Genomic DNA, 16,235 nt, shown 5'->3' on the forward strand with positions numbered 1-16,235 from the left:
AAGGGATCAAACAAATTAAACTAACCAAACCACCGAGCATTTACCACAGTTCAGTATGTGTAATGTCTCATCCAAAACCCTCAAAATCTCATAATGCAGACAAAAAAAAAAAAAGGATGAAATTGCTCAGTCGTTTAACAGCACCCACATGTGAGCAACAGAATTTAAAATTTGTTTGGTTTTTGTACAAAGAGTAATGATTACCAGTCTTAGCACAGAGTTTCATGTCCAGAGAGAGGTTCTCCGACAGAAAGTCACGTGTCCACACATACTGGAAGCCAGCAGCGTTTTCCCAGCTCACCTCACTCTCGCTGCCAACTCTGGCACTTCACTCAGTGATTCTTGGAGCTCTAAACAGTTTTTCTTTACCGCCTCCTAATATAAGTATGTTTCTGCTTCATTTCTCAAATAATCATTAGCCCCTGAGGTCACCTATTATACAGCGGGCACAATTTCCCTTTATTGTTCATCTGCACCATTAATCATTTACTTCAACACAGGTTCATTTGACTGCAGAGCTCCTCCAGAAACTCAGCGCTTTTCTGTCCAAGAATCAGATTACTGCGTCTCTGTCTGAGGTTTTCTATAATAAATGACGCTCTGATACAGTGTTGATGGCTTAAACCTGCTTATATATACTGATGTGTTTTTATATTTCGACACCTCATAACTCAAATGCAGTTGTTCTGCGTGTCATATTTCAAATCAATTTGTTAATCACGTACTCCATTACCGGGAAAGCGAATGTGGTGGTGAATCATTTCAAATGAATGCACTAGTCTGGGTCTGACTTTACTTAGTCAGTTTTCTTCACCCATTGTTAGAGTTTTTTGAATTGATATTGTTAACTTAATCTAAAATGTGGTTATCTTGACCATAAGATAAATTCAAGTTTTATGTGAAAAACTGTCACAAACGCAATGTTTGTTGTAAAAAATGATGTATTTGTGACATTCAAAACTGAAAAGGTTGTTATAAAAGGAAAATAGTTGCATATGAAGTGTGGCATTGGGTCTTGCAGGTCTCTGATATGTACTGGCTGATTGGCTTTGCAATGACTGAATCATTCACAATTCTATAGTTATTAAGATCCATATGGTCATATTGATTCAGGTGCACAATGCGGACATTATATTGGTAGCCTGGCACTTATGACTGTTAGTCTGGTGCGCTATTTTTTAGATTTAATGTTCATGCAACTGTGTGTGACAGAATTGTTGCTTTTCCATGATGTAGAAAATAGTTGGCAATTCAACCACACATATTTTACTTTGGGGACAATAACTTATTGTAAAAACTTAGTTCAGCAGTCAGAGCTGCTACTGGATTGTTTTCTTCTCAGTGCTGCTTGGGGAAAGTGGCTCAGATTGGGCCAATTTTTACTTATGTAGCCCCGTTGAGAATAGGGCACTTAATTATATTAATGGCCTTAAAAAGTTATTAGGTTTTATGCAAAAATTTGTTAAACTAAAAGTAATTGAGTTACCTAAAACATTTAAATTGTTAATTCAGGTTAATTTTCTGTAAACACAATGGTTATTTACATCGTTGAAATAAACTGTATAGGAAAGAATGTGTGTGTGTGGGAGGAAGTGATCTAACTAATTACATTTAGTGGATGAGAGAATGAAAAAACAGACTACTCCTTTTATTTGCAGTTAACCGTTTATTGGTCAAGGGTTAAAGGTCAAGTTGTTTTTTCTGTGTGGGGATTGGTCGGGAGTGAGGAAGAGAATGTTAGGGGGCGGGAGGAAAACCGTGAGTGTACGTTGAGAGAGAGAGAGCAGAAGGGTGAACGGAGATGTGCTCTGGAAGTTGAACCAGGTTTTAAGAAGACGAGTTTGTATTGACTGGATTTACTCAGTACATCTTATGTTTTGCCTTGTTAGCTGTGTGTAGTTAGCGATTGCAGAGGCACAGATGTTGTTTTTTTACTGAGTGAGAAAAAACGGAGATTCTCTGTGAGCGGGTTCAAGCTAACCGCAAAAGCTAACGGCTAAGCTAACGGCTAAGCTACGGCCGGCGAGCCTCGTCGGGGCTGAGTGGACTTTGAACTGGACAGACGGAAGTGCTTCTGGATGAGGAGTCACCTGTCGCTCCTCTGACCGTTTCTTTTTCTGAGACATTGGATTATTCGTCCACTGGCTGCTGACTTTTCAGGCACCGAGCTGTGAACGCCACGACGTGGATTCTGCTAACGGCTAACTGTGAGTTTGCTGACCGGAGATCAACGCCGCGGCGGGGATTTCGTGGACTGCTTCCTGTGATCATCATGGGTTTTCTACTCTGCACCTGCACTACGGCGAACAGCTGGAGATCGACACACAGGCCTGCAACGTCTTGAGGTTGGTGTGAGTGTATGTGTGGTCCCACAACTTAATAGACAAAATTTGGTATTTGGTAGGCGTTGTTTGTTGTATCACATATAAGAACATTTCAGTGACATATTTGAAGGTGTTCCTTTGTGAGTTTGTTTGAGGTAAACTTAAATATTTAAAGGGAGATGTTTTGTGTTAGTTATTAATTTAACTTCAGGGGAAACTATTCAGTTCGAAAGGTATTGTTTTGAGATATTTTGTGTTTAAAAATTATCAAATGGAAGGGGATATATTTTTTTGCTCTTTTATTTAAAACACTGAATTAAAGTGTTTTTATTTCACTCAACTATAGCCAAGTTGTTGGGGGTCAGTTACTCCAATTAGCATGTAGGAACTGTGGATAGACCTAAAGGTTTGAAGTCTTGTATGCAAGGTAAGTCTACTCCACATCAGGTAAACCTTAGGGTAGCTACCTTTAGTAGTACGAACACAAACACCCCAGTATCCTAAATTACCACTACATCTAGAAAGTCGTCGTAGTCTTAAATTACGGGTGCTGGAGTGCTACACTTAAATGTTTTAAATTGTGTTTATTAGGATCCTATGATTCTTAAAGAAAATGTGCCACAACTTCCATCATGACTCAGTGCAAGTACAAACTTAACTTGTCAAAAATCGCTGCTGCTGCAAAGATAACTTTCAATGTGAAATATTTGCAAACTGTCTGTATCTTGTCAGTATTGCTCTAAGTCAAATGCATTCATGGGAACCACTGGTGAAAGGTGCAGGGTTCTGTAGAGGCATGATTTAGTGCTGGGGTCATTTAGGCCATAACAACAGGAACACACCATAAATCTGCTGCTTCATGTCGACCTGAAATGGTTTATGAAATCAGTGACTTCAAAAGGCCGAGAAATTAGTGGAAACAGTGCACCTCTTTTTATCTAATGAGCAAGTAATTCTGAGAACAGCCTCTATCATGCATGCTATTAATCATTATAAATGTGAGTTCTGCGTGTTTTTACTTGTTTCTATGTGTTTGTAAATTTAAAGAGCCTATTACCTGAACTGCTTAGGTTTCTCCCACTTGTGATTCTTGAATTCAGTTCTTTGCCCCTTAACCGAAGCCAGTGAGATGTCATTCTCATTTCCACGGCCCGGACCGGTGCCACTAATGGTGGATGGCATGGATCAACATGAGTGTAAGTGATTTACCAGCAACTGGGAACAGAGAACAAGTGCTTGCACACACTGGATCAAATGTCGCTTCTAAGTGCAGTTTTCAGCAGTCAAAAAAATATCAAGACGCCACAACATGAAGGAGTGCAGATGTGGAGCGAAGGCATCTACAGTGGATATGTTTTTTGCGTCGCTGGATCGACTATCAAAACGGTTTCCCTATAAGAAAAAGTGTGGCTCCCATAATGACTTTCTTAAGGTTTCAAATCAAAATTTTAAAGACTTGACTGCACCTTTTTTTGTCAGCTGTCCAATGTATCAGCAATTTTCCGCACGCTGGTCCCAGTTCCTTATAATGTTCTTGCACAAGCTCAAACAGGCTTTGCAAAATAAACAACCCTGCGCCAAGCAAATCTGATATCTCCCAGCTTTGAAATGTCAGCAAATAAGTTCATAAATAAGTTAGAAGTTGTTTTGTCAGGTCAGTGTTGAATGAGTAACATGAATATTGTGAAAATGACTGGTCACTGAGGAGTGCTGACTTAAGTGTCAAAGCTGGTAATTGTCTGCATTTTGGAAAATTTACTCTAGCAGGTCGTGGAAATACACAAAGTTGTTATTAACTAAATTACTCACTTTTTTGGGGGTAGACATTTGTTTGTATCACTGGCATTTGCACAGTCGGCTCTTACAAACTAAAGTGTCCTGTCCAGTGATGACATTCCGTATACTGGAATGCATTTTTCATTCATTTGGTTGAGAAAAAACACATGTTCAACTTCTCATGGATAACTTTTGCAAACTATCTCTGTCTTCCCTGTTTTTCTGACAATTGCCACTACATGCTACACAATCAATGTCTAGAACAGAAACAGCCTAATAAATTCCTGGAGGAAAATGAAATATCAAAATCTCAGCTCTACTGTCTGGTTCTGAAACACCAAGCGAACCTTTTGCTTTTATAAAAACTGCAACCCCTCTTTTAAGAAACTGGACCCAAGGCATCCTGCTTTGAGAAACGTATCCTCTTGAAGTACCCACGTCTTTCTCGGTTCAGTTAGAGGCTGAAAAATAACAGGAAGCTCAAACTGAAAGTTGAAAGATGCTGATTAAATAGAGGTTTGGTATAGATACTAAAACTTATGTAATAATCTGCTTCAAAGTCCATGATATCATTCTTACTTGGGTTGAACATTGATGCTGACAAGTTCCCAAGTTCTTTTTAATTTTGGCAGGACAAACCATGAACTTTGCATCACAACCTGCACTATGTTTTGAGAGGGAAAAGCTAAAGGCTTTTGACTCTGAGCTGTTTTTAGCATCAGCTGGCACCGCTGCTTTCCATGGAATGTGGTTGCTATAGTGGCCAACCAAAACTGGAAGAGGAGATTAAAGTATGTAATCTAAATGCTAACAACATGGTAGATTCAACAATAAAGCAAAACCACAGGACTGGAGGCTCCATTTTCTCCTTAATTAAAATACAGGCCTTCAAATGGACCAATACTATCGACCTGTTATCAGGTTAAAGCTGAGCGGAAGAACCAGGAAGTTAAATTTGCACATTAATAAATGCAAAACAAACAAAAGAAAGCAGCAAAACAAAGAAAAATGGGACTGCAACATAAATTTACAGTCCACCCCAAAAACAACTTGTATTGTCTGTGTTTGGTTTTACAATTCTTTTTTTAGTTTTGCAAGTCATAGTTTTTCTTTTCTGCTTCTCAGTGTGGTCACAGCTTTAAATTAATAAATAATCGAGAATAGGAGTCTGTTGCATCACAAAAACAACTGACTTGTTTCTTTCTTACAGCAAATGTAGGTCAGTGAAAGCCAAGCAAAAAATGGTGGATCCTATTGATTACATGGACGATAATGAATTTTATTGCAAATAGTTATTTCAGTCCAACAGAGACATATTTGCAGACTTTTTCCTTTGCTGTTTTAAATTAATATATTTTTTATTTTGAAATGTTTGAACAAGGTAGACTCAAACAGACTTCTGCAAAAAAAATAACTGTTTTAACAAAAGGCGATAATAAATACCTTAAATAAGCACTGAAGCACATGAGGACCATTAGAATCAATAAAAATACCAAGAAAATTACAAAGAAAAAAGACAGAGAAAAAATGAATGAACCTTGTAAAACAGAAAACCAGACTTAATAAACCCTAAAGATTGCATCTTCCTGATACTCATACCAGTGTACTGAATAGATATTTACACTAAACAAATGATGGTCATACATTAATGCAATCAAGCTTTTTTTCAAAAACTTGTCCTCATGCACTTTGATGGTAAAAGTAATTCAATGCAAACATTTATTGTAGGTATTTCAGGCCTTTACCATGCTCTAATAATGGCTTCGCTGTACACCATTGTTATCATTTTTTGTTCCTTTTTAATTAAGACAGTCCTGTTGATGAGATCATCTCAGCTCCGACTTCATGACCTTATATTCTCTGGTTTCCATCAAAAACGTTTTTGGATCTGAATATATTTAGTTTGAGATCAGGAATCAGATCCAAACTAGTTGTGCATTTGTGGAAATGCCCCATGTGAGCTGTGCTGCATTTCTGTTGGTCGCTATGTGCACTGAACTCTGGGAAGTGACCAGATAACTGATGGTGTTCGCATTCAGCCAGTAGCACTTACTAAAAGGTGAGATTGTTACTTCCTCTTTAATTTTCATCAATGATGGTTAAGATGTCAACTCCATTATCACAATGTCCACAGCTGGACTGTTGAATTCCATCGAGTCCTTTGTCAAGACTGTCAGTCAAAAGTTACGCTACATACAGTACTGCAACACATTTACTGTGAACAAACTTTTGCTTATTAACTACATCTATTTTAAACCAAATTAATCTGGAAACACCATTTAGTGTTTTGGGTTTCCATACCATTGGGGGTGAAGATCTTGAACCATCTAATCAATGAAAAAAATGACTTCATCTTTTCTTGTTCATCTTGAATGTAAACTCCAGTTGGTGCATTCTTGTCATGAAGTCCATTGATGTGTTGTTACTGTAGTAATGTCAAACGTAGCCCTTTGTGGGTGGATTATGTTTGTTGAGGTGCTTTAATTTATATGGATGCACAAAGAAATCCATGGATGGAGCCTGATAAAAGGTGGATAGCTCCAGTGAATTTATCAAACCATCTCATAGGTGATTATTTGAAGAAGCTCGTCTTGACCTTTCAACCACAATTGCTGCCATTTGTTGAAGGCCACTCCGGGTGAGGAGCCAAATTGGTCAGTAGCCCGAGTCAGAGAAGTAATAATGTGACCAGGAGGTCGTTGGCCTCATCCACAGAGCATCCAGAAAAATTGGGGTTGAGGAACTAAAAGAGTAGCGCTGACCTCTTCCCTCTCACCACTATAAAGTCATTTTCTATAAAAGTAGTAAGGGTAAGAGTAAGAGTTTGCCATTTCCTGGCTTGTAGTCTCTTGTCTGCAGTATGGAATTTGTTTCTCTGCTGTTCAGTCTTAATGCAACTTGTTTCCCTAATTGGACACTTAGTGATTTAAATAGCTTCAGGGATTCTGCAGAATGTCAACTGCACAGACATGTTGGAAGAAGCAAGATTTGATGCTGGATACAAAAGAATCTGTTGCTGTATAGAAACCAACAGTATAGATTGATGTCATGGGTGATATCAGGACTTTGTGGTGTGTTATTGGAAGAAAATGGTTCAACTGAGGGGCAGCACTGATCTGTGAAAGATCTCTGTGTTGTTTTGTGCCACATATTGAACTCCAGCAGGATGGATACTTGCCAACATGACACCTCTAACTTTAGCTCTCACTGAGCTGCAACAAATGTCTCTTTAAAAAGCGCCGCTGAATGTCACATTATTCCTTTCTCCTCATCCGTTGGAAGGGCTGAAGGGCCCAATCCGCTCTGCTTCATCTGGACAGCGATGTCGAACAGGTAGTCGTAGCACTCGCACATGGTCTTGGCTTTTTCCCACGACTCGCCCCAGACGTAGACACCATGCCGGCGGACGAGAACCGCGCACGAATCAGGGTATTCTTCCATCGCCCGAGCCATGCGGTCTTTCAAGTCCTTCTCCTCTGGCGTATTCTCAATAATAGGCACCACCAGGCAGTCGTCATACCAATAGTTTGTGCCTGAGGTGCCCTTACGAATCCCCTTGATCATCTCGTGGTGTGTTATCCTGAACTCCTTGCCTGGATACAGCAGCGTTGCCATGACAGCAGCCTTGGAGTGGGTGTGTATAACTGCCTGTGCCCCTCTCATATTTTACGCCTCTTATTATGTCACCTGTTGGCCATAGTAATATATATAAACATAAGCATTGACCTTTTTCTCTGTTGCATAACCACTATACAAACAAGATGCTGTGAGACGGAACGAACCACCTTGGCCTTGTCAAATAAATCAGTGTTTAGGTTTCACCAAGATCTGATCCTCTTGTCATAACATCATTTGACCACAGTCATGGACTCTGGAGCTCTTGGCTGAGCAACATGACAGTGACTGTGTTCTTCACGTATCCTGCTGTGACAATCCATTTCCTCTTCATTTCCTTCCGAGCATCCTGCATGAACCATCAGACCCTCCAGTGTGTTTGTTTTTAGAGTCTTTGCAGAGTGTCTTCTGTGTCACAGCTATGTTATCATGAAGTTCCTTCTGGATGGGATCGAAAATAAACATTTGCAGTTTGGGAAACCAATTAAGCTCATAATCTAAAAGCTATGGAAAGGATCTGAAGTCAGCATCACATAAAGGAGGTATTTCAGACTCCCAGTGGGGTTTACATTGCTGCTTGATGTTTAGATCTCTGAAATAAATCACGGCCAGTCGGTTCAAGAGCTGATAATGAATCAGGGTTGGATGTGTACAACTGAAAAATGTTGCTCAGTTTGTTTGTTTTCCTCTTATTTTTAAGGACACACCACTCAATTATGTCAGACACTGAATTGTTCAGTAGATGCAAGTTTAGCATAACCCCTGCAGTTTAAATTGAGTTTACTGAAGCAGAAACACAACTTAAATGGGAATAATTTGAAATTAATTGAGAAGATTATAGTTATTAAGGATGATTCAAAGAAAGACAGATTTATATGGTCCTAAAAACTGTGAAATATCCTTCATGCAACCTTTTCAAATTCCTTAAAGCATCTTAAGACGCAGGAGCAGACACTTATTAAAATATGCTTGTCATGAAATGAAATGAAAAATGAACCTGAATGCAAGACTCCTTGCTCTTTTATTTTGCTCTTTTAGTACCTTTGCTTAATGCTACTAGATTTTACTGCAAAGTTTTCATTTGAATCTAGCACTCTGTTTTAAATTAGTTGTTATTGTGATACTAAGTTGATACTAAAATATCATTCTGGCTTTACACACAGCCCTTTTTTTTCCATTGTTGCTCTCCTAAATTATGTTTTTTGTATTGAATTAACTTTGTAAATCCCTTAATTTCATTCTTAGCCTCTAAACAATAAATTTTCTCTGAATTTAACTTTAAGACATGTCTAACTGCAGTGGTGTGCTTCCTCGTTTCCATTGGTCTTTTAAGCTGTCTCCTGCTTTAAATGTTTGTTTTTAATTAATTTAACAGCACTTGAAGGTATGTTTTATTTGTAAGAGAAGCTGCATGAATTATGCTTTATTATCATACATACCATATTTATATGTCCTGCTATTGCAACTACTTGTTGGGAAAAAAGTTGGGACAAAAAACCTGAACATTTGTGCTTTTGGTTTCCCAGTGAACCAAGACAAAAAGGAACCAAATAATTTGAGTGCTATAAGTAGCCTCCTGCTTGCTCCAGTGAACAAGCTCCAGTGATAATAGGTTGACTGTTGAACTGAGCTTTGGGATTCAAACTCTTTGAATCTCTGCTCAAAGACGTGACAGATAAATGCTCCGTCTGAACTCCGGTATCTGGGCCCTGTGGACGCCCATGACAGCCAGTCTGCTCTTCTGTAGTTTAAACTGCTTCCTTTGCTTTCGATGAATCTGAAAGAGTTTAAAAACTTTATTGATTGACATCTTGAAAGACTGGATGGAACTCCTTTTCCTGCTTGCATTGCTGATGTGCATCTTACAAACATGCCAGTCCCCTGACTTAACAGTTCTTTCCCACAAGAGAGGTCACACAGCAGGGCAGCAGGTATCAGCTGTTCCCACTTTTAGAGAAAATATTAACATACACACTGATTTTGGGCTCATTAGCTTGACAGTTTTTTTGTCGTATGATGCTGCAGCTGTTTACATCTGCAAAAAGGCTCACTCTGTTGTCTACACTGTGCTTGCATAGCTGCCTAATGAGGAATTTGTGTGAAACTGTGACACATTTAGGGTGCCACACTGCAATCTATGTAATTCTGGCATTTAAATCTTTCTGAATTCATTAAGTTACAACATAACTGCAGTCATTAAACAATAACGTGGCCGCAAATAGGTGGAAACATTGCAAGTTCAGTGCTGAGAGTGAGGTCTCTCACTCTTTCGGATCAATCAGCGCTGAAGCAGAGGCAGAGGGAGGAGGAAGGGGGGAGGCAAACAGGGAGGAAGATGAGAACAAGGAAGAGGAAGAGCATCCAGACGCTCATTGTGGCTGAGCACATTAGACTGGGCAAAATGTCTGCTGTACGGCCAAAGGAAACACTGCTGAAAGAGAAAAAAAAACACTTGGACAGACCGAATAGGAATACAGGAGGACATCTTTTTTTATTGTTCAAGTTGCTGCAGATTGTTGTGACAACTTCCATATTATTTCATTTTATTTGCTATTCAGTTCTGTATCTAAAAAGTTTTACGTCTCACAAAGAGCAAGCATTTGTAGCACTTTGTATTGTGTTTGCTTTATATGTTGTCTGTATTTTAAGGCTAAATGCGTTGGAGAAAAGGACTTTTGAATGTATATTATTTTTATCAAATGCTTTACATAAAGCATAGAGCTTGTAAAATAGGCTCTGTGAATAATCCATGAATAGCTGTGTTATTTTTGATACGTTTGTGGCAGTTTGAATAATACAATCCATGCTTATCCTCTGTTCAATGATTTTAATGGCGCACACATTAAAGCACTTTGAACCCAAATGCAAATGAAGGTGTCTCCCTCTGCTGGCTACAGTGAAAACACACAGAAAAAAAAGCAGGTGAAGAACTTTGTCTTCTTTTTCCCATTTGGATTATCACCCTCTTTTCATTCATAAAAAAATAAGAAAAATCTCCTTGCAATTCTGTAAACTGTGGTTCAACAAATGTGACTACAAAGTGTCTGTCTTTGTGCTCATTTTTAGTGCACCTACCAAGACGTAATTATTTCATTTTGTAAAGGTCGAAAGGGTCACCAGGGTGCACACTGGTGTACATGCTAAATGTGAACTGCTTCACCTCACAATTAAACAATTGAGACATTAACAGTGTGTACCTCTGATATAAAGGAGATGTTACAGTAGGTTTGGACTAAAAAAGTTGTATATTTGACAATAAAACAAGCTGATGTAATCTGAACGTGCATACAGAAAAACATTTTTGATAGTAGTAACTCAAACGCTTCTGTAACATGACTACTTTTAATATATTTCACCGAAGTAACACTGCAGTAGTAACAAGTGTTACTTTGGTGAAAATATATTAAAAGAAGTCATGTTACAGAAGTGTTTGAGTTACTCCTATCAAAATAAGTTAAATTAACAGTAAAATGCTCTTTATATGTTATTGCATCACTAATAATAAACAAATGCCATAATATGTAGTAGTATAGCAGTCACAGGGGGCATTGAGGTTTTACTTTCATATTTTTTAGTACATTTTCCTGATTGTGCCTAAATACGAAGTACCATTTTTAAATACAGGACTTATAGTTGTAGTGGAGTATATATCACTACTCGGTATTAAATAAAGGTTCTGAATCCTTTCTTCACCATTGCTGTATAAGTATGTTTTCTCTTACAGGGATTAAATTGTTTTAAGGCCTAATAACAATTCTTGTTTGCTATTCTCTATCAGCTGTCTACTCCCAGAGACCGTTGCTTCTTGTGGTCAGGTGACAACATGCAGATTATCATTTTTAATGAGGTCAGAGCATCTGCTGCTGTTGTAGGTCAGAGAGGGGCTTCCCCAGCCGCCCGACAAACAGCAGTCTGTCAGCTCTGACTCGGACTCGTCCTACCAGCTGGTCACTCTTGTGCAGTCACAGGTCAGTTTAATCAAGTTTCACCGGAACATGCAGGAGCATCGGTTACGGTTACAAGGTAGTAAATAAATTAAAGATGCCCGCAAAAAAGAAAAAAACAAGACAGAGTGCAGAGGAGGAAACCAAAGATGTAGATGACGACGACGACTCTGAGGATCAGGAACCAAAACCCAAGAAAAAAAGTAAGCAGGTGAATGAGTCAAAGGATGCTGGAAGATTGAAGAAGAAGAGCAAGAAGTTAAAGGACACTGATGAAGAAGGATATAATTCTGACACATCAAGGCCAGATGTGAGCCAGACTGAGAAGAAAGGTAAAGATAAAGAAAAGGTCAAGAAAAAGAAGAAAAAAGCCAAAGAAGAGAGCGGGGATGAGTTGAGCAATGAGTCACAGAACACAGATAATGAAGATAACAACAATGACTCCAAGGTTAAAAAGAGAGGAGAAAAGCTCCCTGATGTGATTGAGACCACTAAGAAAGGCTCGAAGTCCTCAGTGAAAGAAAAGATGGGAGGAAAGGATAAAAAATCCAAAAAGGACTCAGAGAAAGAGGAGGAACCTGCAGCTGATGAAGAAGAAGGGAAAAAGACAAAGAAAGAAAAGAAGAAGAAAGGCTCGGGGAAAGACAGTGATGAAGACAAGAAGACGAAAGGCAAGAAGAAGAAGGTTGAAAATTATGTAGAAATCTATGAGAGTGAGCTTCGCAACTATGAGCCAGAAAAAGTGGAGAACTATGAGGATGAGTATCACAAAAAGAAAGGTAAGTTCAAGGTTTTTTTTTTATTCCAACTTATAAAATGTACAAAAAGCAAACTGAAAAAGTGACAATTAAAACCTTTCTTTTTTTTTACAGCGATAGTAGATTTTGTCATTAATGCAGGCAATTTTGATAGAAGTTGTTTGAGGAGAGACATTTGATACCAGAGTAGAGGTGAATCCTTGATTGCAGCTACAAGAGTCTGAGTGGCTTCAGCGGTCATGTGTCCATGCTTTAGATTAATGTTCATGGTAACATTACACGGAGGGAAGTCGTATCCGTGTATCGTCAGTATGTTATCAGCCTGCTGCTATATGACACCTGTCACTCACTAATCTTTAAGCTCAGTCGTTTCTCATCCATCACCGTCTTCTAAAGTTCCTTGTTGGTGCTCCGTGTACAATGTAAATCATCCCAATGTAAAGCCATACCGAACTATAATCTGATCTTCAGCAACATGCACATACACGTGGACACCAATACACAATAACGCACTGATAACATGAACCAGTTACACCAACCTGACCTTCAACTTTACATGTCATCTCTTTCTTAGTTCCTATTTTTTTAAGGTCATTAAGCCACAAACACATATTTTCCTTCTTAATTTTCCCCAGAGTCATTTATAATCAGGTATGTTTGAAGAAAAGATAGGATGCATTAGGTCTTCTAATGAATACCTATGAAAATGTCATATTTTTACTATGAAAAATATTAGCAGAGACGTGACAAACTAAAAAGTGCGTTAGTATTTACATATTTTTAGGGTTTCAAGTTATATTCACAGGGTCATAGTGTGTCCATGAAAGCAAACAATTGTTAATGAGTAGCATTTTTAGTAGTTAATTAGATTTAGAAATAACAGAGTAAAATCAAAAACATGCTTTTTTGCCTAAATTGTTTGTTTAGTTGAAATAAGGATCCATTTCACATGAACTTTGAATTGATAACCCACACAAAAGACATAAAAAAAACACAGTTTTGTTGCCTTAAATCTTTGAATAAATCACTTTCCAACCTATGACCCTATCTCTTGCTTGTTATTGAATAATAAATCTTGATTTAAACACCCATCAGTTAGCCACACAATTGATATCAGTTACTTTACCCGAAATCTGTTATGTCAGGTTCATGCTACATGATAATGGCGTCAAAGTAGCCTGACTTAAAAAGACGTACGAAGTCTGAACCCAGAATGAGGCTTGACACTTGTTTATTCCTACTAGTGCATCTTAGTGGATGAGAACTGATGCATCTGGGACACTTTAATGTCCTGACCAAAAACTGAGCATGTCAACATTTTTTGTTTGACAAAATCCACAATTTTACAGTGATGTGAACCAAGAGGGAACGAAGAAACGTTCTGTACCCAACCATAGACTGTGTATAAAACATGGACGAGGTCTAAAAAGTGAAGCCAACGCATAAGTGCTTTAAACCTGTATACTTGTTAATGGCCAGCAGGAGGCAACACATCTGGGTCTGATTAGGTAGACATCCTACTTCTTACCTCAGTAAACATTTTTGTAATAATTTTATGGTTTCAATCTCTACATTTAGAACCCTTTCAATATGGCATGATGCTTATTTTGTAAATAACAGTCCCATTTAGAGTAAAATAGATGCTATAGCAGGGTATGGTTTATGCTGTGGCTGCCTTGCGATTGAAGGGTCGCAGCTGTATGGCTGAGCAGAGTATCCTTCTGTTCTCAATTAGATCCAACCCTCACTTGTTACACTGGGCTTCTAACAGAGCAAGATGGTGACACCAAACACCAAACTCGAGATTTTAAAAACTCGGTCCACAAACTGTGGTGACTGTTACTGACCATCTTTTATGCATGTCTTTGTACGCAGCATAGCAAAGTGAAACTTTAAAGACAGACCATCCACTCTATCCCTGTGGTGTAACAGATGTGTCCACAGTAACTATTTTGTAACTATTTTTCTTTCTTGTTTGGGTCTTTCAGAGCACATGACCACCAGTGGCATTCATGCTATTCTTTACAGTCTTGTTACCGGTAGTTGGTTTCTGGTACCTACTTCCCAGTGACATCATGCAGGTCATGAAATACGACAAGCTAATCTGACTCAGTAACCATCTTTTAATAAAATATGGAGTAGTCTGAACCCAACATTAGGAAATTGTGGCTTCTCAGTAAGTTTAAGGCTCAGGATATTTACATTAGTGTATGGAGTTTGGTGACATAATTTTCAAGATTGTTCCACCAAACTTTAAGCTGAACAGAAGTGTGATAACCTTCAGTAAAAGTAAAAAAATACTCTCAAAGTGGAGTGATATGACTTCACAGCAACATCATTACACAAGCACACAAACATATGTATCCTGTATATCACCTATCATTTTTCCTATTTTTTTTTTTTATTGAATTCCCCTGGATGTAATTATACTTCTTTCTAAAACACACTTGCATTACAGTATATGAGGTAGTGACCATCACTGGAGATGAGAGAGGAGCCGGCACTGACGCCAACGTGTTTGTTACTCTTTTCGGGGATTATGGCATCACTCCCAAAGTCCACCTGGCTAGCAAGTAAGTCTCATTACAATTTAGATGCAAAGACCATCTGTACCTCAAATAGAAAGCAAATGTTTAATTTATTTATCACAATGCTCGAGCCAGACGTTAGACCTCATGTTTGATTGTTTTCTTCCATTTGAACTAAACTTTGTGTTTTATTCTCCACTTTTACAGCACAGAAAAGAGGTAATTGTTTCTCAGTTGTGGTAGAAGACTGACTGCGCAGATAAAAAATAGTGTGCTGTGATTTTGGTGGAAATCAGTTTGCATGACATGATGTGCTGTAAGATTTTTTTTCCCAAAAGTTTTTATGTTTCATTATGCATCTAGGATGAATGTGGTACATTTTGTTTTTTCCCTTGATTTTTCCATTTGGTTCTTTTGCATTCATGTTGGAGTCAAAGAGTTTGATAAGTCAAAAAAAAGGCAAATTTCCGGGTGACTCAGAATTTTTACCATTCCCTGATTTCAGGAGTCGTACAGCTTTTGAAAGAGCCAAAACCGACGTGTTCAGAATTAGGACTCACAATGTTGGACCTCTGAAAAAGATAAGGTGCGTTATTTTTCAGTCTCACATTCAGTGCAGCACAAATCAGATACTAGTCCGACCAAGGCCAAGCATTTCTGACGCTGATGACATTTATGTTTCTAACCTGAATTTGCTTGCAAGAAAAATTGAATTTATCTAGATGTGTTTTTCTGTTGTTCAGGATTGAGCATGACAACACTGGACTGAATGCCAGCTGGTTCCTGGACAGAGTGGTGGTGACTGATGTGATCCGGCCTCATTTGAGGTTTTATTTTGCTTGCAACAACTGGCTCAGTAAAGTGGAGGGAGATGGCCTTTATATCAGAGACCTGCTGGGCAGCATGGACCCAATGGACATGCCCAAATGTATGTACGCACAGATATGAACCTCTAAGTATCTCTGTAACACTCCTACATCGATTAATTATGGGAATCAGCTCAAACAGGACCAAAAAATTTAGTTTCTGCTTGTGGTTGACATACTATTGAGGAATTTTTGTTTGTAATGTTTGTGTTCAGGCTCTTCTTTAAACCCTTGTGTCCTAATTTCCCAGATAATAAATATGCAGTGAGTGTTTTCACTGCAGATGTAAAAGGCAGCGGAACAGATGCAGATGTCTTTATCAATATCTTCGGGGAGTTTGGAGACACAGGTAAATAAGAGTGCAACACACACGCATAGGTGTTTCACATTAGTAGTTCAATAGTCACTTTTTTCCCCAAACAGA

The 16,235-nt window shown here is 38.5% G+C and overlaps 2 protein-coding genes across 4 annotated transcripts in view; one reads left to right on the forward strand and one right to left on the reverse strand.

Annotated features, from left to right (window-relative positions):
- Positions 1–1,772: 1,772 nt before the first annotated feature.
- Positions 1,773–16,235, forward strand: part of loxhd1b (lipoxygenase homology PLAT domains 1b) — a 40,044-nt gene continuing 25,581 nt past the window's right edge. The window contains exons 1-5 of one of the 3 annotated variants that reach the window (XM_055011299.1): positions 11,119–12,438; positions 14,876–14,990; positions 15,451–15,531; positions 15,689–15,873; positions 16,062–16,160. In XM_055011299.1, the coding sequence (XP_054867274.1) occupies positions 11,757–12,438; positions 14,876–14,990; positions 15,451–15,531; positions 15,689–15,873; positions 16,062–16,160 (1,162 nt within the window). In that variant the 5' untranslated portion in view covers positions 11,119–11,756. Of the gene's footprint in view, positions 2,346–11,118; positions 12,439–14,875; positions 15,532–15,688; positions 15,874–16,061; positions 16,161–16,235 lie in introns of those variants that run through there. The other 2 variants (XM_055011298.1, XM_055011300.1) reach the window with 2 other exon arrangements.
- Positions 7,319–7,777, reverse strand: LOC111573479 (methylthioribulose-1-phosphate dehydratase-like). The gene has a single exon (XM_023277669.3). The coding sequence runs from the start codon at positions 7,761–7,763 to the stop codon at positions 7,350–7,352; it is 414 nt and encodes a 137-aa protein (XP_023133437.2). The 5' UTR covers positions 7,764–7,777; the 3' UTR covers positions 7,319–7,349.

The sequence above is a fragment of the Amphiprion ocellaris genome, chromosome 6, assembly GCF_022539595.1.
Source record: "Amphiprion ocellaris isolate individual 3 ecotype Okinawa chromosome 6, ASM2253959v1, whole genome shotgun sequence".
NCBI lineage: Eukaryota > Metazoa > Chordata > Actinopteri > Pomacentridae > Amphiprion > Amphiprion ocellaris.

Excerpts from the sequence above, each read along its gene's own strand:
- LOC111573479 (XM_023277669.3), bottom strand. The coding sequence starts at position 7,763 with ATGAGAGGGGCACAGGCAGTTATACACACCCACTCCAAGGCTGCTGTC.